Source organism: Camelina sativa, chromosome 1, assembly GCF_030686135.1.
Source record: "Camelina sativa cultivar CO46 ecotype springtype chromosome 1, ASM3068613v1".
Lineage (NCBI taxonomy): Eukaryota > Viridiplantae > Streptophyta > Magnoliopsida > Brassicales > Brassicaceae > Camelina > Camelina sativa.
This window is the reverse complement of record NC_141880.1, coordinates 8,601,381-8,621,678: the sequence shown is the minus strand read 5'-3', so window position 1 is coordinate 8,621,678 and position 20,298 is coordinate 8,601,381. Positions and strand designations below refer to the sequence as shown.

Below are 20,298 nucleotides of genomic sequence, written 5' to 3'. Positions count from 1 at the left end.
TGGAGATTAACACTGACATGTACATATGTGTACGTACATGGTAATAAATTATATACTTTTGTGTACGTATATATTAAAATTTACATGGTAAACATTCAAATCATGTATGAACGATCTTTGTATACATCAAATGTTGAGTTAATATATACATCGGATATCGAGTTATTTATAATCTATGTAATCAGAAACAATGCTATATATAATACGAGAAATTTTAAGAAAAAAAAAAGTGAACGTACATGAGTTCAATGTATATTGAGATTGTGTACGTACACGAGTTTAATGTATATTGAGATTGTGTACGTACACAGGTTCAATGTATATTGAGATCTTGTACATGAGACGAAAGTAAAATTAGTATGACATGAAAGACATTGTATGTTTGAAGGGGTTATATACGCTTAAGTTAATATGTACCTATATGGTTTTCTAGGGTTTAATTGTTAGGGGTTGTGTAGGGACTGTGTACGTTTAAGTTAAGATGATCTTTTACATATACGAGTTGTTTAGAGAGTATGTAAGTTTAAGTCAATATGACTATGTACGTACATGGCTTAAGGTAATTTTTAGGTTTCGTTTAGGGGTTGTGTATATTTAAACCAATATCATGTACGTAAATGATTTATGGTTTAAGTTTTAGGGATTTTGTACATTGAAATCAATATGATTGTGTACGTATACAATTTAGGGTTTAATTTCCAGCATTTGTCAAACTTGTATATGATATCATGTACTTTTGTGAGGTTTAAAGCTTTTTTCTCTTCATTTGTTATTTAATAAGCATGTCTAATCATATTTGCATTTCACTTGTCATTTTAGGTGCTTTGCGTGGAGTTTTAGAGTTTAGAATGAGTTTAAAAACAGAGCTAAAGAAGTTGGAAGTTTAAAAACAAAACAAAAAAAATATATTTCAAATGACCAACCAATTACTATTATTATATGTATACCATAATAGTATTGCCATATATACATATACAGTAAGTGAAACAATGAGAAATTATGATACATACACGAGTGATTGTTTACGTGAGGGACTCAACATCACGTTCTCTCTCATTTCAAAGTTACAAATAGTAACTATTTTATTTTAATATTTTTTTTTATAAACGAACTAGAAAATTAATTAAGTTATCCCTTATTTTATACTTTATGTACTTTATTCTCGTGTTATCGTATACAACCCTTGTAAAACTAAAACATATGTATTGTGTACATACTTACTACAATATAAGTTTTGTGTTAGCTGTGAACATGTATATTTGGATATATACTCCATAATAGTACATAATCTAATAGACGTACACATAATCAATATTACGTACACCATAAAATGCGTACACGTACACAGAAAAAAATTAATGAAAGATATTTTTGTAATTTTGCAATCATCTGCAACCTGACTACCCTCTTCTGCAACCTTAAAATTTTTTCAGCCACCATTCACAGTTTTTTCATAATCTTTTGTGTTTGTACGTTTTTAATTTTTTTTACACATAAATCTTGTAAATCTAGCATAGATAATTATATTTTATATTCAAAAAACTTAACTTTATTTTGTAGTTATTTTTTTCCCACAATGAAGAAGAACAATGACTTTTCACCACAAAAACATTTTCACTTCTTCGTTTCTTCTCTCTTCATTTTCTTTATCTTTACTTATTTATATATTATTGAAATTAATTAATTTAATCAAAGAAATGTTACATTTGATGAGAGAAAACCAAACCAAAATAGTTTGGTTAGAGGGCATTGTTGTCTAAAAATAACATTGTGTCTATTCTCTGAAAGATGTAATTAACTTTGTCAAGTCATGAAAGAAAAACATAAATTGGTGTGTTTTGTGAAAATTATTTATGAATTTATAGCTTATTTTACAGTGATAGTATATCTCTTTTCCTTGAACCAAGACTAGTCGACTATTAATTAATTGTGTTTCTGTTTTCTTACACACCGGCATAATTAACAGCTTTTGACACAACTAGTGTTCTCTTAAAATTTCATTTTAAGTATACTGAAGATTTTAATATTATATAAGACGATTTTAACTTGACAACTATTATGATACAAAATGATGCGGATTAACTTTAGACTCATTTCATTTTCTTCCCCACTTGTATTAAATTTCTTCTTTCTCCCATTCAAATTCTAATTTCTCAAAATAAAACAATATCCTCAGACTTTTTGTGTGTTGTTCGTTATATATTAGGGTAACTTTATGTAGGTGATCGAGCACGCCAAGAGAATGAAGATAACAAACAAAATATAATTTTAAGTAGTCGTAACCATAAGCTAAGCAAGGCTAGTGATATGTTTTGTAATTATATGCACCAATTTCAAAGTCGAAACAAAGGAACCTACCGTGTACTAGCTACAAAAAACACTTTGATGCTGGGCTGTTAAGTGTTAATGTCTACAAATTTGAAAGTAATACGACTACGAACCAGAAACCATGAAGTGCACTTCTTTTAAAAGATGCCATACAACACCAGTGGAGTTACTACTGGCCTCGGAAATGTTAAGAGATTTTTGTAAAGTGGAAACAATCGTTACTTTTTTTTTTTTTTTTTTTTTTTAAATTTAAATGTGGTTGTTGTGATATGGAAAGGTAGTGCAAAACATGCTTTCATATATGGAAGTTTCCATTAGACTAGTTTAGTAAAGAAAAACTTTCCAATTTTTTGTTTTTTTTGTTTTTTTGTATATTTAACATTTCGCGAGGATTAGAAATCTTTGCAAAATTATAAGAAAAAGGGTGCAAGGTTGAAAGTTAAAACAAACCCTAATTTCTACGCACTTGGAAACAATGACAATGATGTCCGATCTTACACAGGATTTGGTAAAGGATATACTCTATAGGGTTCCGATAACTTGTCTCGGAGCAGTGAGATCCACTTGCAAAGGATGGAACGCTTTATCCAAAGATCGGCTTCTATGTAAAGTAGAACCAAAGCATCAGTTTCTAGGGTTCATGGTGAAGGATTATAGGCTTTGTTCAATGAGGTTCAATCTCCTGAAGGAAGATGGTGAAGAATGGGTGACCCGTCAGTAAAGGAGATTGGTATTTTAACTAATAACCGAGTTGAGATATCTACAGTTTTTCATTGTGATGGCTTATTGTTATGCGTCACAACGGACAAGTCATGTCTTATTGTTTGGAACCCGTACCTAGGAAAAACCAGACAAAAAGACAAAAGTAGAACCCAAGTATGCTCTTGGATGCGACAAGAACAAGAATCACAAGATATTGAGGTATTTTTATATAGTGAACTACTACTACCAAATTTACGATTTTAAGTCTGACTCATGGAGGGTATTAAAAAATATCAACGAGAACACATACCTGTCTTGGCCCGGCACAACGTTGGATGGAAATACTTACTTTTTGACTAGAAAAAGGGGATATTTAATCTGTTTTGATTTTACGACAGAGAGATTTGGACAACTTCTTTCTCTGCCGTTTGAGAATCTTAATGATGGCTCAGTACTGTTGTCTTGTGTCAAAGAAGAGAAACTCGCACTGTTTTTTCAAAACGATGAAACATTCACGGTGAATATTTGGATTACTTCTAAGATAGAGCCTACTGCCGTGTCGTGGACCCCCTTCTTAGTTAATATTATTGGGACGTCCGTTGGTCTCGAATATTATGAAAGATACAGTTTCTTCATTGACGAGGCTAAGAAACTCGCTGTGGTTTTCGATTTATATCCTACTACTTCTTCTTACATCATTGGAGAGAATGGATTCTTGAAAGAAATGAATCTTGGAGGAACAAAATATCAGTGCTCCTATGTTCCAAGTTTAGCGCAAATTAACCAAACTGCAGGACCCAAAAGGAGAGAGAATAAGAAGAAGAGCAAGAGCAAGAGCAAGAGCAAGAGCAAAATGAAAGGGAAGAAGAGGGAAGGAGCTAGCCAACAAGGTTTAACACTAAACCTGTCGAAAGGAAACAAGAAGATGACTACACCGCCAATCTTAACTAATAGTTTAATAGCTTGTTCTTTCATAATAGTTTCTTTTTTTTTCTTTCATGCTTCTCTTTTCATTCGTTTTCGACCTTTTTCAATTTTAGTTTAATTATTTTATAGCTTATCAAATTAGAACACAAAACGCTCTACTAATTTCTTCTTTATCCGAAAAGATACAAATTTATCAAAACAAAACAACATCCTCAGACTTTTTATTATTATTATTATTATTTATTATTTTTTTTTTTTGTGTTTGTTCGTTTGGGTAGCTTTATGTAGGTGGTGGCATGGGCAAAAAGAATATGAAAAAAAATAGTGAAAAGTCTCTCCTAGTGCAGAAACAAAGCTTCTAAATAATCATCAACATAAGCCAAGCAAGGCCAATAATCTGTTCTTATATGCACCAATGTGGATCCTTCCCCAACTTCCATTTCAAACAGCAGATGATATCTCGGCGGCAGAAACATCAACATCTTTACCTTTCCCATTTTCCCTCTGCTCCTCGTCATCGGAACCTCTTGGTCATCTCCATATCCAATGTATGTCAGACGAAGAGGGCCTCGGATTCCCACCGAGGATGATGAAGACTGCTCTGCATTTGCGTTTTTCCCTTCCTCTTCTTCTTCCTTCCACACAATGTTCTCGATGATTCCTCCGTCTCTTACAATGTTTACAAGCTGGTCTCCGCTGATAGCCACAACAAAAGGCGCTAACCGAAGCTCGGTGGCCTGTATTACAGTTTCCGCTGGGACTTCAAGCAGTTTTACTGACCGAGTCCCGCTGACTGCTGCAGCGGTTTTCCCTCCTTTAAGTGAAAATGTTTCGTGCGCCGTGCTGGATGAAGAACCACACACTTCCCACAAAGCACTGAATAGATCAGAGTAGTAGCTTGGCATTGTATCTTCAGGTTCGTCAGGTGGAGCAAGAGCTTTTAGGAACATGTCTTCGATCCCCACAGGGACACTCTCTAGTTTTCCCTGAATCATCTGACCATTTTCTGCATTTGCTTCCATTGAAACCTCGACCAAACCTGGTGTAGGTTCTCTAGGTTCCAGTTCCACTGTCACAGGTGCTCCTCCTCTCAAGCAATCTTTCTCCTCCTCTTTCAGCGTGTTTTCTACCAGGACGATGTCTAAAGAAACTTCTTCGTTGGGTACATTGCTGTTCGAATGAGGCTCACCGAGAAGGAAAGGTATGCGGCATGAGGGGATAGAGCCATACGGAGCTGACGATGAGAATTTGAGCACGCTCGCAAAAATCGCAGGAGGTGAGTCAACTTTCTCTAACTCGACATTCTGAGTTTCACTTCCCCATACACTGCTATATGGTTCAGCATCCAATCTCAAAGTACAGGTTATCCTAACCTTAATTCCAGGCATGTGTTTAAAATCAGGAATCACTGAGAAATACCTTCTTAATCTTTCTAGAATCTCTCCAATCTTTGAGTCCATTACCCTTAACGTAGGTTTTCCTAATTCAATTCTTCGAGCTTCTGGCAAAATCTGGAGTTCTTGACTGTCATCCGGCTCAACTTCATCTACCTGGATTTTGTTTTCTATAATGCTATACCCATCAGTTCCAACAGTTAGAGATGGTAGAGACAATGACCATGACTGTTTCACGAGTAGGGGCGTAACCCGTTCAAGAAGAATATAGGCTGAAAGGTTCCGAGATTTGCTAGGATCATGACGAAAACGAGGACTTTGAACACTAAAGAATGTAGAAGAATGAGTTGATGGAGAGACAGCATCTGCGGGCTTCAAAATGTTTTTAATTCTCTGTCCTGGTATACAGACCAGCATCCTCAAATATATCCTACAATGCACCAATTTAAGAGGTTGGGTCAACGCCATCACAAATTCATAGATTTTAGAAAGATTTGTTTGGTCTGTGTCACGGTCATACCTAGCGTTGTCTCGGACTTCCAGATCAGGGAAATAGAGACATGTGAGGGAAAGAAGGCGAGAGAGTCCACGAAATAATCTAGAGCTCTTATGGTGACTCATCAGTGTTCGACAAATGCCAAGAACTTCAGTTCCTTGATCCCAAAATTTCAACCGCACATCAAACCCCCGCTTCTCAACAAGTGAAATTACAAACTTCGTAAGCAGCTCTATCAATCGAGAAGGAGGTATTGTATCATTCTCGGCTATCCGATGGAAAAGCGGGAAGTAAGCTGTTAATAAGTTGTTTTTAATAAGTTTGGGAAGCAGTTTCTCATCGAGTTTCTGAAGAAACCGCTCTCCTAACCACTGATGCTTGTGACAGTTTATCAACCGCTCAATAAAAGCCACAATAACAGGGACCAAGATTTGAAACTCCAAGGTCATGTCTACCAGCAACCCCTGAAGTATATATATAGATGTCAATCAAAATAAAGGAATGAGTATATTTGAGAGCAGAATCAGCAAAAGATTGGTTCTTGAACTAAAGTTATATAGAACTAAAAAGGCCCACAGAGTACCGTTCTTTCTGAAAACAAGCAAAAGGAACTACCATCAAGTAAGACCAAGAAGCAAGCAAAGATAGTTACAGACCTGCACGTTTTGGAAGAGGCTAGATTCCATAAGACTTCTAGTGGTGGAAGGGTCAGTGTCGGAATGTGTAGATGAACATATCAGAAACTTGTGTAAAGTGCGGAATGCTAGTTCAGTTTCTGAGCTCCATGGAGGCAACCATTTGAAATCCGAAACCGATACCAAGCATTCCTGCAACAAATCCCCAGAAGATTTGCTGTTATCACCTCCACTCAAAGAGTTGGAACTAACAGAGCATTGTACCAGAAGATCAAGCTTCAACGCTTTCAAAGCGAGTGGATCAAAAACCACAGGATGAAACTTCTGACCCATCTCAAGAACAGATTTCCTCTTCTCAAGCTCCCCACTCAACATAAACTTATTCAGAAAACCCATTAACCAATGCAGCGCAAGCAAACGGAAAACAAGATAGATCTGAGTCTCCTTAGAAAATAGCATAAGACGTCTCATGATCTCTTTCTCTTGTCCCTCAAACGCATCAGGGAACTGAGTATACATAAGCAAGACAACATGACAAAGCATCGGATCAAACGAATAAATCATCCCCAAGAACTGAACTCTGAGCATAGAAGCCTGTAACTCCAATGCAGATGCAAGTGGCACAACCATACCCATAAACTCCATCATAGCACAAGACGTAAACAAATACGGAGATTCCAACATAAAAGCCAGCGTTCGTCTCAGCTCCTTCTGATCTGGCCCCAATCCTTGATGACCTTGACTCATAACCAAACTCTGATCACGCATCCAATTAGGAGCATTAAAAGGCACCAAAGGTACAGAGGTACTAAGAAGCGAAACCTTAAGCTTCTGATGAACCACGTTGTAAACAATCGTAGTGAACAAAAGAAGGTAAGCTTGCACAGCGTGAGTTCTCTCCGCTTGACACAACGACCAAAGATGACCAGCCACATCAGATAACAAACCAGGAAAAGCTTTCTCAAGCTGACGTAAACACTCACACGCTACGCCACGAGCTTGTCGATCAAACCCGTGGTTAGGACGATTCACGAGAGCAAGAAGCAAATCAACAACAGCTTCGACGTGACCTATAGAGAAAGAATCAATCGATACAAGCACAGAGGTGAAAGAGACCATAGCTTGCTCCTTCAATCCCGACGATCCATCCGTCGGTGATTGCACGATCGTACGGAGAACATCGATGAATCGATCAAAGGTATCGTTACCACATTTATCAAACAAAATCGGGGAAAACTCGTCTAGAAAGACAAGGATTGAGAGCTTTACAGTGATAGGGAAGTCTTTCTTGAGAAGAGACGAGAGAGCCAAGTCCGCCAGAGAATCAATCTGGAAAACGGAAGTGAACCAGTCGCGAGGAGCGCCGTCGTCTCGGAAGTCGTCGATGAGAACGTCCCAGTCCTGGATAGAGAGAGGTCTCGCCGGAGTCTTCTCCGGCGTCGTCGTCGTGGTCATTCTCCGATCGAATTTAGGATTTGAATCTGAAGAGAATGAAAAATAAAAGTCATTTGAGAGATGAAGACGAAGAAGATAAGACTATCCCTCCCCTCGTCGCCGGTCGTAATTAACTCTCCGAGAACAATTCACCGAAGCTGCCTGATGACTCATTATTTTATTTTTTTATTTCCCGTATACTATTATCTTCTTTAAACGACTGCGTTTCACGTTGCATCAAAACGCTAATTATACAGCGACTGCGTTTCACGTAACCTAACTCAACTCATTTGTCTCTCTATATATATACACAAAGAAGAGTAGGCAACAAGAACAGGGCAAAGAGAGAGAGGAAAATAAAGAGCTAAATTCTGTTAGATCTCAATCATCTCATTAGAAGATGAAAACAATGACGAGGGTGTCCCATCTACCACAAGAATTGGTAGGGAAAATACTCTCTATGGTTCCGATAACTTCACTGAGGGCAGTGAGATCGACTTGCAAACAATGGAACGCTTTATCTAAAGATGAGGTTTTGTGTAAAGCAGAAGCAATGCAGCCGTTTCTAGGGTTCATGATGATGAAATTATAAGCTGTGTTCAATAAGGTTCGATCTCTATGGTAAAGAGTTTGTGGATCCATCGGTAAAGGAGATAGGTAACATAATTAGTCAAGTTGATATATCTAAAGTTTTTCATTGCGATGGGTTATTGTTATGCGTCTCAAGGGACAACACTAGCCTTGTGGTTTGGAACCCGTATTTGTGTCAAACTAGGTGGATCCAACCTCTAAACGCTTACCACAGACTAGATAGGTATGCTATCGGATACGACAACGACCGTAACCACAAGCTATTGAGGTTTTTGGATCATTACGACCCGTACGCTAAGCACAAGTTTCTTGAGTTCGAAATCTTCGATTTAAGGTCTAATTCATGGAGGGTTCTTGGCATCACTCCCGGTTGGGAGATAGAGTTTTATCATCGCGGCGTGTCTTTGAAAGGAAACACTTACTTTTTCGCTAAAGAAAAAATAGTATACGAAGGACCTGATGATTATCCAGAGCCACGAGACTATTTACTATGTTTTGATTTTACGGCGGAGAGCTTTGGACAGTTTCTTCCCCTGCCGTTTGTGCATTATATTGAAGATACCGGGATTCTATCTTATGTCAAAGGAGAGAAACTCGCGGCGTTATATCAGAACATGGATACATATGCCTTGGAGATATGGGTTACAACTTTGATTGAGCCTAATGTGGTGTCGTGGAGTAACTTCTTTAAAGTTAATATGAAACTACACACTGGTGTGGATTTTATGTTTGAGGTTGAATCTGGGAGTTTCTTCATTGACGAAGAGAAGAAACTGGCCGTGGTTTTTGATATAGACGAATCTGAAAGCTACACAATGGCTTACATCATTGGAGAGAATGGATGCTTGAAGGAAGTGAATCTTGGAGAAGCTGTTGTGAATCTCGAGGAGTCTCCCTATGGTCGCCCAATTGTGTCCACTTATTATGTTCCAACCTTAGCTGAAGTCATCTAATCCGGCAAACGAGCTTATTTAGCTATAGACTCTTTGGTTTATTTTTTCTGTTTAACATGCCTTATTTTCTTTCTTGCTTCAGTCTCTGTTTTCTTTTCTTTCGTCTCTTTTGAACAAGACTAGTCCATTATTATTTGGTTTTTCTTTACCTTACTCCAACAGTCGTATTCAATTTGCTCCATCCTCGTGATGCTCTATATGATTCTTTATAGCATGTTACAAGCAGTCTTCTATTGCTTTGGCCAACACAGAAGATGTGTATCATAAATATGTAAATCGGCCTCTGTTGAGTTTCAAGACTCTTCTTAATATACTCGGGCGTCCAAGAACGTCCCAATTAATTCTGTCTCTTATAAGTTGTAACTTTTATGATGAACTATAATCTAGTACTTTTGCACATAATGTAATTCTTTTTGTCCAGACTTTTAATAATCGGAATATAAGTTTGTCTCAATTTATATAATTTCAAAATTAGTGAGTTCAGACATTGGATATTACAAAATCAGCCGAGTTTAATTTTAGAACTAAAGCAGACGATCTTCTGTTCCGGTTCTTGCCCAGGCCTAAAATTGCTGACCTATTAAGGATGAAAATTAGCTGAGAAATGACTGTCCAAGGAAAAAGAACGCCCACTGTGCATCAAAACGCCTGTTTAAACAGCGACTGCATTTAGTACTCACATCATATACTCATTGCCGTTTCGTGCGTCGTCATCAATTCTTTGGGTCATTTTGCATCGTCAGGTTTTTGGCCACCAGCTACGCTACTGGAAGAACTGTGATCTCGGATGCTTGGGGAAGATGAACATTTGCTAGAATGAGAACTTTCTTCTGTGGAGTTGTTGTTGTTGTTCCTCTTACATCTCTTCGTCTTCTCTGGTCTTTGCACTGTGTCCTACAAGACAAAGTTTTGCAAAAAAACTGTGAAGATAGTATTATCCAAAAAATTGAAGATCTCTAGTTTCAAACTCTCTCTACCTTATCAGAAGTAGATCCAGGGGTTTTTAACTCGAGCTGTGTTGCAACTTCGTTAGAGTCCTCTGCTTTCTCAGATCTGCTCTCTCTTGAAACCTTTGCTCTAGGTTCCCGAGAACGGCTACCCGGCGGGTTCTGTGGAATGTGCACGGATTGTTGTTCAACGACTGTATTAGGAGGCATATACGGCATGTATGTAGGACATGGAGCTGGGATCATGCTAGGATTCTGGTTCCCAAAGTACGTGTAAGATGGCATTGATGGATGCATTGGTATTGACCCAGGAGGCATAGCCATAGGCATTGGGTATGGAAAAGACGGAGGTGAAGCCATCATGACTGTGTGATCCATTGCAGCTCCCCATGGAGACATTGACCTTAATCTCTGCTGGTATTGGAGATTGAGATTCTCTATATCTGATTTCAGCGCTGTCTTTTCTTCTCTCAGGTCGTTTTTCTCCTGTGTCAACTACAAAAAGAAACGTTGTTATACAAGTACCAGCAAATTTCCAAGTGCTGCTATCGATGATAAAAACAGGTCCTATAAGCAGTCACATACGCTGTCGAGTTGAAATCTTATGATATAGACAGAACACAGGTACATATCTAAATCTCTATGTCATAAGACTGCTAATCTAATTGTTTCTGAAACGAAAACCTAGAGAGTAAGGAATAAGATATGAACCTCGCGGGACTCATCTGTCAATGCTGTGTACTCAGATTTCAGTTTGTTGACTTCAGAGGTGAGCTCTTTCAACAACTGAACAGTATTAGTCAGGATCGTGGCTTTGTCATTCTTTGGTCTCTCTGGATCTGCAAACAGAAGAGAAATGTGAGGATCATCGAAGTGAATCATCTGATGTTATTAAAATCCAAATAACACCTTTAAGTTTTTACCGAGTACATTTCCGAGTTCAACAAAATGCTCATTCAGCTTTTCCCTCCTCAACTTCTCGCGGCCTGCCTTTTGCGACTTCCTAGCAGAAACATCCATGACCTCCCCCTTCCCCCTGTGCAAACTGCAAAACATCGAATAAACTCAAAACGCTATATTACAACCTCGCTCTAAGAAAGAAATATCTTAGAATATTACAAATCCACCATAGAAGCAGATCAAAAGCAAAATGACCACAACTGAGCCTTGGTTTAAGGTAACTGATCCTCTACGAGTCTATAGCCAGGGTCTCATATGACAAACGTGGTTACATACTTAACATATCTTTTAACAGTAAGAATCCTAACTAAGCCCTTTCAAGTTAGTTCTCACTTCTAACGATTGAATTCCTAGAGCAAATCTACATATTGTAAACTTTGCATCACGAAGTCTGTAGATGCACTAACTGAAAATAAAGGTTTTGTAGTGAACTAATCCCAAAATGGCAATAACATCTACCAAAAAAATCAAAAACTTTTTAACATCTACGAAAATGATACGAAAAAAAACGCTGTTGAATTGAAGAACACAACGAAGGAATCTTCAATTTGTCCATCAGAGATTTCCCCAGACGAAGTAACAAAACTTTCACGAACTAGAGCTAAGTTCAAACCCTCAAATCAAAACAATTGCTTGTTTTGATTAAACGAAGCATCTAAGCTGGATTATGATCGAAACCCTAAGGAGGACGATGGAATTGGGGGGGGCTCAATTCAGGAGCGATCTCTATAGAATAAATTAGAGATTTGTACAAACTCACCGACGTCGGCGGCGAGATTTCGATGAGCTTATGAGATGACAAAGGTCCGGCGAAGAAAGATTCTCTCTCTGCCTGCTCACATAGAAGAGGGAAGCATCATTATGCCATTTTTATATTTTTCTCTCTTATCTCTTGTTTCCCCAAAAGATTATTTAATTAAGAATTTATTTCAATCAAGAAGAAGAAAGCTGGAATTGTTTGTTTTTCCTTTTGGCCCTCCAATTTATTCGCATTTATCAAAACAGACCCGCATAGTTTTTTCTTTCAGTGAAATTATTCAATTATTAGTCTTACTCTTCTTACAGAAGAAGTCGATGGATATATGATCCAGGTATGGAAGCGCAAATAGATTACAAAGACTAGCTAATAATATAACCCAATGGTATATGTTGCGATTATAGTAAAATTCCATCAACGTTCAAAATTATAACACACTATTGGGAGAATCAGAAATCGAGTAAAGATGGAATGGTCGAGATTGTTATTACAGAAAAATCAATAAGGAATATTGATGATTAAATCAATAAGGAATAAGTCATACTAATTTCGGACATAAACGACAGTAAGCACTAAGTCATAGTACTCTATGCATTGTAACGTTGTAATAATCATATCCACCGTGCTTCATTTTTCTCCCAACTAGTACCGTCGTAATTAAGTGCGACACTTATTAATTGTCTACTTAAGAGTATATATGTTGCGGTAATAGTAAAATCATATCCAAGATAATATAATCATATCCAAGATAAAATAACCCCATGGTATATGTAGTAAAATTCTATCAAAGTTCAAAATTATAAGTCTTAATAATCATATCGACATTTGAACAAAAAAAAAAATAATAATCATATCGACGATTTTTTTTTTTTGTAATGGAAAGGGGTTTTATCCCCTGTAATTTACTAAAAGAAAAACAAACAACTCAAGTACGAATGAGCCTCAGAACCATAGTCCCTCGACCATTATCGTTTACAAAAGACTCTAAACTCGGCGGACACGACTCTAAAAATTTAAAACTTATAGGTAAAGTAAAAGCACAACGAGTTAAACTATCCGCAAGACAGTTCGTCTCTCTATACATATGCGAGATATGGACTATCCAGTCCTTCGATAAGACGCCATGGCACAAGCGTACCACGAAAGACAAAAGATGAGCGTCATCAATCCCTGTCTTTAAGAACCCAACCAGCAACTCTGAATCCACCTCCAACTCAAACCGAGTGATCCTCTTCCTCCATGCAATCAAGAGCCCGTAATAGACACCCCATAGCTCCACAAAAGTGGCCGAGCATACTCCAATATTCAACAAAAATCCCCCACGCCAGTGTCCATTCTCATCTCGTAACACACACCCAGCCGTAGCCAACCCCGGGTTCCCTTGTGAAGCTCCATTTGTATACAGACACGTCCAACCCTCCTCAAGCAGCTTCTAACCAATCATTTTTACTACTTTGCTCTATCTGACCGTGTCACCTCGTATCAGCTGGTTAGCCTCGGATCAGACATGTCACACTTAGACTTCAAATGAAAAATCAAGTGATGCAAATAAGATGGGTCAAGCCGTTCAAGTAGAAAAATTGTGAATCAAACATTTCACACGATAATAACATATTTAGTAAACATTCCTGTTGAATGGTTAAAACTAGAATATTGCGAGAAAACAAGGATGTAACAATTACAAAATTCAGTGAAATTGTATAGTACATAAGGTTTTATGAGAATTAAGATGAAGTATAATTTTACATGTTAAGTAATCGATATAATTTTGACTTAAATTCTTCGTAAATATTACGATTTAAGTAAATAATCTTTTATTTGGTCAGGAATTTTTATTGTAAATGAAGTCAACTAAGAATTATCTCTTTGTTGATTGGAAACGATCACATTTCCTAGATGTTGTGAGATTGTCTTATGGATGTTGTTGTTTGTGCTAAGGGAAAGTTACATTGAACATAATAATCAGAAATATATCTTGATGTAGATTTCTACTACTATAAGAAAATATTTGAATCTGTAATAGAGTTTGATACCAAATGGTCTAAAATATTGGAAATCCACAATGAATAAAATTAGGAATGAATTTTCTAAGAACTTAAAGAAATTGCCAAAAAGATCTTTAAAAGTAAGACACATACCAAGATATATCTATCCAGTGACATTGGCTCTCTTCTTAATGTCGAAAGGGTAAATATTAGTAGTTACCTGTGTTGTGCAATGCGCGGAAATACTTACGTAAATTTTAGTTTGATTATTTCACTATGACAATGCTTGTGTTTTGAATGATGAGGCTATTCTTATTTATAAATGGTTTAAGTTTGAAGAATTGCTAGTTTCGATAAGCAATTGACAAAAACAGTTATGACAACATGGAACAAAACATACGATCAGACCAGCATGTATGTGCATGATTATGTTTGTTGGGAAATTTATATTTATAACTGTTTCTTTTTCAATAATACCTGTTTGATAATATTTATTATCCTTTATCCACAGGTAGATAAATTCCTTTATCCATACGTAAGTGATAGTATTTTTTTTTAACTGGTTTTATTTATGGGCCGACCCAATAGGCTTCTACAAATTTTATAGTACTAAATCGAACTCCTAAATTGTTTGTCATATTTTCTTTAGCTACATGCTTGATGAGATCCCGCTCATCAAGGATGACATTTGGTTGTTTCTGAACAGAGGGAAATTCAGACTTCCACATAGTGGGAGAGACAATCACATAGAAAGTAGATGCCATAATGAATGAAACTCTTATTGTTGTGCCCACAGACAAAGAGATCAGAGAGACTATCGACCAATCGCACTTTGTAGTGTTCACTAAAAAATGATCGCCAAGATGCTAACAAAGAGACTTTAGCCATTCCTCTCATCCTTCATCTCACCACATCAATCTGCTTTAGTTCCCAAGAGAGCAATATAATATAAAAAAATAACTCAATCCAGAGAACGAGGGATTTACGAGTTGATAGTTTCCATAAATAACTTAGAGGGCGATTTTTTGGGCGACTAGGGTTTTTCCCTTTTTTCATGCTGGTATGGAGCCACCGGAGGCTTCTCCGGGCATAGGGGATTCACAGTGAATTGGTGTGGTGGGGCAGGGTGTGGAGAAAGATTTGTCTCTGAATGGAGAGGGCTCCTCTCCTGTGCAGGGAGAGGGGGTTCAGCGGTCGCAACACACCTTTCTAACGGTGGCGAAGAAGCATGTTTTCACTAAGCAAAGTTTTGAAGTCGTTGAGGTTGAAGGAAAGGAGAAGGTGGTTGTGCCAAAGGAGGTTTTTGTGGGTGCAAAACCCTTGTGGGAAGATTTCCTCATTGGAAATTTTTTAAATCAAAAAGCGCCACATGTGGGCAAGATCCACATGATCGTCAATAAGATATGGTGTTTGGGTGATAAGTCTACGTTGATCGAGGTTTATGCTGTCAATGAAACCACAGTGAAGTTTTGGATCCGCAATGATAGCATGAGAAACAGGGTTTTGAATAGAGGCATGTGGAATATCATGGATATCCCTATGATTATTTCCGAGTGGTCGCCGTATGCAGCGGACTCGCAACCGGCGATGAAGTCTATTCCTTTGTGGGTTACACTGAGGAATATTCCTCCCTCTATGTTCACTGAGAATGGTTTAGAGTATTTGTTTAGCGCAGTGGGTAAGCCAATTCGGTTTCATCCAAAAACGGAAGCTTGTGTTAGTTTTACTGAAGCTCAGATGTTGGTTGAAGCTGAATTAACGAAAGTTCTTCCTCGAGAGTATGTTTGTGGAGGGGAAGAAGAAGGTGAGATTGAAACTGTCATTCAATATGGCTATCCATGGTTGCCACCGCGATGTACTAGTTGTCATAAATGGGGACACTTGACTGCAACTTGTCTCTTAGCGGCTAGTACTGATGTAGTGGAAGCTAGTGGGGAGGTTGTTTTGCCACCTGCTGTACCAGCTGTTGTTTGTTCCGGGAATATTCTGATGGTCGGGGATGGTCCTAGAGCTTCGGAGGCACAATCAAGGTCACCTCCACCGGTTCCTACTGGAAACGTTCTGATAACTTCGGAGAAGGTTGGTTATGGTCAGGAATGGATCACTCCTTCAAAACATGGTCGTATTCCGGGAAAGGGTCAGGAAGGGATCCAGCCTAGTGAGGATACCATTCTATCAAACACTTATTCTGTTCTTGGTGAAGCAGAGGGACTGGTGGAGGAGACGGTGCTGGAGAAGCAGGTCTCGCAACCGGTGCCTGATTTGGTTCCTCCTACAGTCGTTGTGGCTCCTACTAGGGTGGGAGGTAAGGATGGAAGGGAGAAGTCGGTGGTTACACTTCGTCCTTCTCTACCTCGAGACTCTAAAACAGCACATAAAGCGGTATCAGTAGCTGCTAATCAATCCTCTAGAGTTTACTCCAGGGGTCAGAGTAGGAAGCATTCCCAAAAATATTTTTAAATGTCAGGGTTCTTCTGGAATGTTCGGGGCTTCAACAAAACATAAAAACATTCCATGATACAGAAGTGGTTAAGGGAGACTGATTTCCAATTTGGTTGTTTGTTAGAGACTCGAGTGCAAGAGAAAAATGTTCAACGTATTGGTGGGAAAATGTTTCGAGACTGGTCGATGTTGACGAATTATGAGTTTAATTCCCGAGGTCGTATGTGGGTTGTCTGGAGGAATAATGTGCGTGTGACTCCTTTCTACAAAAGTGAACAGTTGATCACTTGCTCGGTTAAGTTGGTGGATCAACCGAAAGAGTTCTTCTGTTCCTTTGTGTATGCGTTCAATACTGTGGAGCAACGTAAGGTTTTGTGGCAAAAGTTGAAGGATCATGCGGTTTCACCTATTATTTGTACTAGACCGTGGGTGCTTATGGGGGATTTCAATGACACTCTAGATATTTCTGAACATTCGCGGGTGGAGGATAATCCAATGGTTACTCGTGGTATGCGGGATTTTCAGTCTGTGGTGGGCTGTTGTTCGCTTACAGATATTGCTTCATATGGTCCGTTGTTCACTTGGTGGAATAAACAAGATCATGATCCTATCATGAAGAAGCTGGACAGGGTATTAGTGAATGATGTTTGGCTTCAGCGGTTCCCGCGAGCTTATTCGGTGTTTGAGGCATGGGGTTGCTCAGACCATTTGCGTAGTCGTTTGCTGTTGCAGAGTGTAGAACCAATCCAAAAGTGTCGTCCATTTAATTTTGTCAATGTTCTTACTACACTGGATGAGTTTAAGCCTATGGTTGACACTTACTGGAAGTCCACTCCTTCTCTGTTTTATCGACATCGACTCTGTTTTACTAATCCCACTGCATTATCTATGGAGGAGGAGAACGAAGCTTTTCTTTGTTGGGACCATGTTGCCTCTTTAGAGGAGAGATTCCTCAAGAAAAGGTCGAAACTGCATTGGTTGCAGGTTGGAGACAAGAACAACAAAGCTTTTCATAGGGCGGCTGCCACTAGAAAAGCGGTGAATACAATCAATGAGGTTACTGGCCCAAATGGGACTGTTGTTAAGGGTGAGGATATTAAGCTGGAGGCTGAGAGATACTTTAAGGAATTTTTGCAATTCATTCCAACTGATTTTGAAGGGGCTGAGGTTGCAATGCTCCAAGATTTGTTGCCATTTCGATGCGATTCGGTTGATCAAGCTCGACTTATAGCGCCTGTTACTGCTGAGGAGATCAAGAATGTGCTCTTTGCTATGCCTAAGATAAGTCTCCTGGTCCGGACGGCTATAATTCTGAGTTCTATAAGGCGACATGGGATGTCCTTGGCCCAGAGTTTACTCTTGCAGTTCAATCTTTCTTTGTTAAAGGTTTTCTGCCAAAAGGGATAAATTCTACTATTTTAGCGCTTATTCCGAAGAAATTGGATGCTATGGAGATGAAAAATTATAGACCAATCTCTTGTTGCAATGTTCTATATAAGGTTATTTCAAAAATTCTTGCTAATAGGTTGAAGGTGGTGTTGCTAGTTTCATTGCTGGGAATCAATATGCATTTGTCAAGGATCGGTTGTTGATTGAAAATGTGTTGCTTGCTACAGAATTGGTAAAGAACTATCACAATGAGACAATCTCGGAGCGTTGTGCGATTAAGATTAATATATCGAAAGCTTTAGATTCTGTCCAATGGCCTTTCCTCTTGAATGTCCTCTCGGCACTGCAGCTACCATCTGAGTTTATCCATTGGATTAGATTATGTGTCACAACTGCTACTTTCTCTGTCCAAGTGAATGGAGAGCTTGCTGGATATTTTCATAGCTCGAGGGGGTTACGGCAAGGCTGTTCTCTGTCCCCCTATTTGTTTGTCATCTGTATGGATGTCCTGTCTAAGCTTCTTGACAACGCTGCTGGTGCAGGTCAGTTTGGTTATCACCCGAGGTATAAAGCTCTCAATTTGACCCATCTAAGTTTTGCTGACGATTTGATGGTCCTCTCTGATGGTAAATCACGCTCCATTGAAGGTATTGTCTCAGTTTTTGATAAGTTTGCCACGATCTCAGGTCTCAAAATAAGTATGGAGAAATCAACGGTATATCTTGCCGGTATTGGAGATCAGGCACGACAACAAATCTCGCATCAGTTTGATTTTGTGGTTGGAGAGCTCCCTGTTCGATATTTAGGTTTGCCATTGGTGACTAGAAGTTTTACCTCCGCTGACTACACCCCTTTGCTTGAGCAGATCAGAAAGCGTATCGGTTCTTGGACGTCACACTACCTCTCTTTTGCGGGTCACTACAACATTGTCAACTCTGTTCTGTGGAACATCTGCAACTTCTGGATCGGTGCTTTTCGGCTTCCCCGTGCTTGTATTCGAGAAGTGGAGCAAATTTGCTCTGCTTTCTTGTGGTCGGGTTCTGACCTTAATCCAAAAAAGGCCAAACTGTAGTGGGACAAAGTCTGTAAGCCATGTCAGGAGGGTGGGCTTGGTCTTCGTAGTTTGCGTGAGGTAAATGATGTGTGCTGCTTAAAATTGGTCTGGCGGATCCTCTCTCATGGTGGTTCCCTCTGGGTACAATGGGTTGAATGTTATTTGCTGAAGGGCAGGTCGTTGTGGGTCATTCAGGACAACACCGGACCAGGCTCTTGGATATGGCGAAAGATCCTAAAATACAGAGCTGTCACCCAACAATTTTGTAGGGTGGAGGTGGGGAATGGTATGCAAACCTCCTTTTGGTTTGATTATTGGTCTTCTTTGGGCAGGTTGGTGGATGTAACAGGGTCTAGAGGGGTTATTGATCTGGGGATAAGTCGAACAATGTCTGTGGCAGAGGCCTGGTCGACTAGGAGGCGACAGACAGCTCGCCTTCCGCATCTCCTCTCCATCGTGGATGTACTACACTCGCAATTTCAACGGAGAACAGAGCAGCCTGATCTCATTTTGTGGAAAGGAAAGAATGATAGGTTCAACGCGGAGTTCTCTACGGCGGATACTTGGAATCATATTCGTTCTACATCTGCTGAGGTTTCCTGGCACCGTGCAGTGTGGTTCTCTCATGCCACTCCCAAGTATACTTTTTGCACATGCTTCGATGGAACATTGGGGCTACTGGGACCTGTGTTTTATGTCAGCGAAGTGTGGAAACTAGATCACATTTGTTCTTTGCTTGTGCTTTCTCTTCTAAAGTGTGGGCTGAGACAGCAAAGGGGGTCTTTCGAACCCAGTATTCAAACGACTGGCATCAGCTTCTGACGTTTTTATCAGACCCACGTCTTGATCGCCTGGGGTACTTTTTCACACACTACACATTTCAACTCACAGTGTACACCATCTGGAGGGAACGCAACGAACGACGACATGGTCAACATGCCAACACAACCGAACAATTGATCAAATGGATTGATCGCCAGGTGAGGGACAAGCTACTGTCCATTCAGCGAACATGGGATAGGGGATTCACCAATGGCCTTCAGGCTTGGTTCCAAACTAGACATTGATTCTGTTTTCCTGTTAATTATGTAGTCCTCTCTAAAAACTTTCAAACTCAAGCTGCACTAGTTGTAACAAAGCTATTTTTTCTTTGAATATAATTTAACATTAAATTCAAAAAAACAAGAGAGCAATATAGGATAACATGTTAATCATGCATGAAGTTTTACACTTCCTCCGTACATCAAAAACAACAAAATATTGTTTTATGGCCGTCAAAACTGATATGAGAAAGGCATACGACC

The 20,298-nt window shown here is 39.0% G+C and overlaps 3 protein-coding genes and 2 pseudogenes across 6 annotated transcripts; 3 read left to right on the top strand and 2 right to left on the bottom strand.

Annotated features, from left to right (window-relative positions):
- Nucleotides 1–2,803: 2,803 nt before the first annotated feature.
- Nucleotides 2,804–4,075, top strand: LOC109127249 (F-box protein At3g19880 pseudogene; annotated as a pseudogene).
- Nucleotides 4,076–4,254: 179 nt separating this feature from the next.
- Nucleotides 4,255–8,299, bottom strand: LOC104784781 (uncharacterized). The gene is made up of 3 exons (XM_010509858.3): nucleotides 6,504–8,299; nucleotides 5,872–6,311; nucleotides 4,255–5,781 (listed from the first exon to the last, which is right to left on the bottom strand). Exons 1-3 carry the CDS (start codon nucleotides 7,935–7,937, stop codon nucleotides 4,296–4,298), a joined length of 3,360 nt encoding a protein of 1,119 aa, XP_010508160.2. The 5' UTR covers nucleotides 7,938–8,299; the 3' UTR covers nucleotides 4,255–4,295.
- On the top strand, nucleotides 8,229–9,639 carry LOC104705736 (putative F-box protein At3g20030 pseudogene; annotated as a pseudogene).
- Nucleotides 9,640–9,889: 250 nt separating this feature from the next.
- LOC104784765 (transcription factor bHLH121) lies at nucleotides 9,890–12,281 on the bottom strand. 4 transcript variants are annotated; one of them, XM_010509847.2, is made up of 6 exons: nucleotides 12,128–12,281; nucleotides 11,331–11,452; nucleotides 11,119–11,246; nucleotides 10,438–10,902; nucleotides 10,141–10,354; nucleotides 9,890–10,037 (listed from the first exon to the last, which is right to left on the bottom strand). In XM_010509847.2, the coding sequence occupies exons 2-5, from the start codon at nucleotides 11,425–11,427 to the stop codon at nucleotides 10,187–10,189; spliced, it is 858 nt and encodes a 285-aa protein (XP_010508149.2). In that variant the 5' UTR covers nucleotides 11,428–11,452; nucleotides 12,128–12,281; the 3' UTR covers nucleotides 9,890–10,037; nucleotides 10,141–10,186. The 4 variants fall into 4 exon arrangements, with proteins under 4 accessions (XP_010508149.2, XP_087310967.1, XP_010508140.2 ...); XM_087454841.1 differs by having other exon boundaries at nucleotides 11,317–11,452; nucleotides 12,128–12,269; XM_010509838.2 differs by having other exon boundaries at nucleotides 9,890–10,354.
- A 2,212-nt stretch (nucleotides 12,282–14,493) lies between these two features.
- Nucleotides 14,494–20,061, top strand: LOC147949682 (uncharacterized). Its single transcript, XM_087509991.1, has 7 exons — nucleotides 14,494–14,523; nucleotides 14,621–14,644; nucleotides 15,235–16,534; nucleotides 16,676–17,937; nucleotides 18,077–19,008; nucleotides 19,327–19,588; nucleotides 19,696–20,061. Exons 1-7 carry the CDS (start codon nucleotides 14,494–14,496, stop codon nucleotides 20,059–20,061), a joined length of 4,176 nt encoding a protein of 1,391 aa, XP_087366117.1.
- The last annotated feature ends 237 nt before the right edge of the window (nucleotides 20,062–20,298 follow it).

What these genes read in the sequence shown, in the direction of transcription:
- LOC104784781 (XM_010509858.3), bottom strand. Translation starts at nt 7,937, where the DNA reads ATGACCACGACGACGACGCCGGAGAAGACTCCGGCGAGACCTCTCTCT. An exon ending in GCCTCTTCCAAAACGTGCAG is followed by an intron (nt 6,312 to 6,503) that starts GTCTGTAACTAT and finishes TATATACTTCAG; the next exon opens with GGGTTGCTGGTAGACATGAC. An exon ending in GAAGTCCGAGACAACGCTAG is followed by an intron (nt 5,782 to 5,871) that starts GTATGACCGTGA and finishes GGTGCATTGTAG; the next exon opens with GATATATTTGAGGATGCTGG.
- LOC104784765 (XM_010509838.2), bottom strand. Translation starts at nt 11,427, where the DNA reads ATGGATGTTTCTGCTAGGAAGTCGCAAAAGGCAGGCCGCGAGAAGTTG. An exon ending in TGAACTCGGAAATGTACTCG is followed by an intron (nt 11,247 to 11,330) that starts GTAAAAACTTAA and finishes TTCTGTTTGCAG; the next exon opens with ATCCAGAGAGACCAAAGAAT. An exon ending in CTGGATCTACTTCTGATAAG is followed by an intron (nt 10,355 to 10,437) that starts GTAGAGAGAGTT and finishes TTTGTCTTGTAG; the next exon opens with GACACAGTGCAAAGACCAGA.
- LOC147949682 (XM_087509991.1), top strand. Translation starts at nt 14,494, where the DNA reads ATGGAACAAAACATACGATCAGACCAGCAT. An exon ending in ATAAATTCCTTTATCCATAC is followed by an intron (nt 14,645 to 15,234) that starts GTAAGTGATAGT and finishes GTGGTGGGGCAG; the next exon opens with GGTGTGGAGAAAGATTTGTC. An exon ending in TTCGTTCTACATCTGCTGAG is followed by an intron (nt 19,589 to 19,695) that starts GTTTCCTGGCAC and finishes GTTTTATGTCAG; the next exon opens with CGAAGTGTGGAAACTAGATC.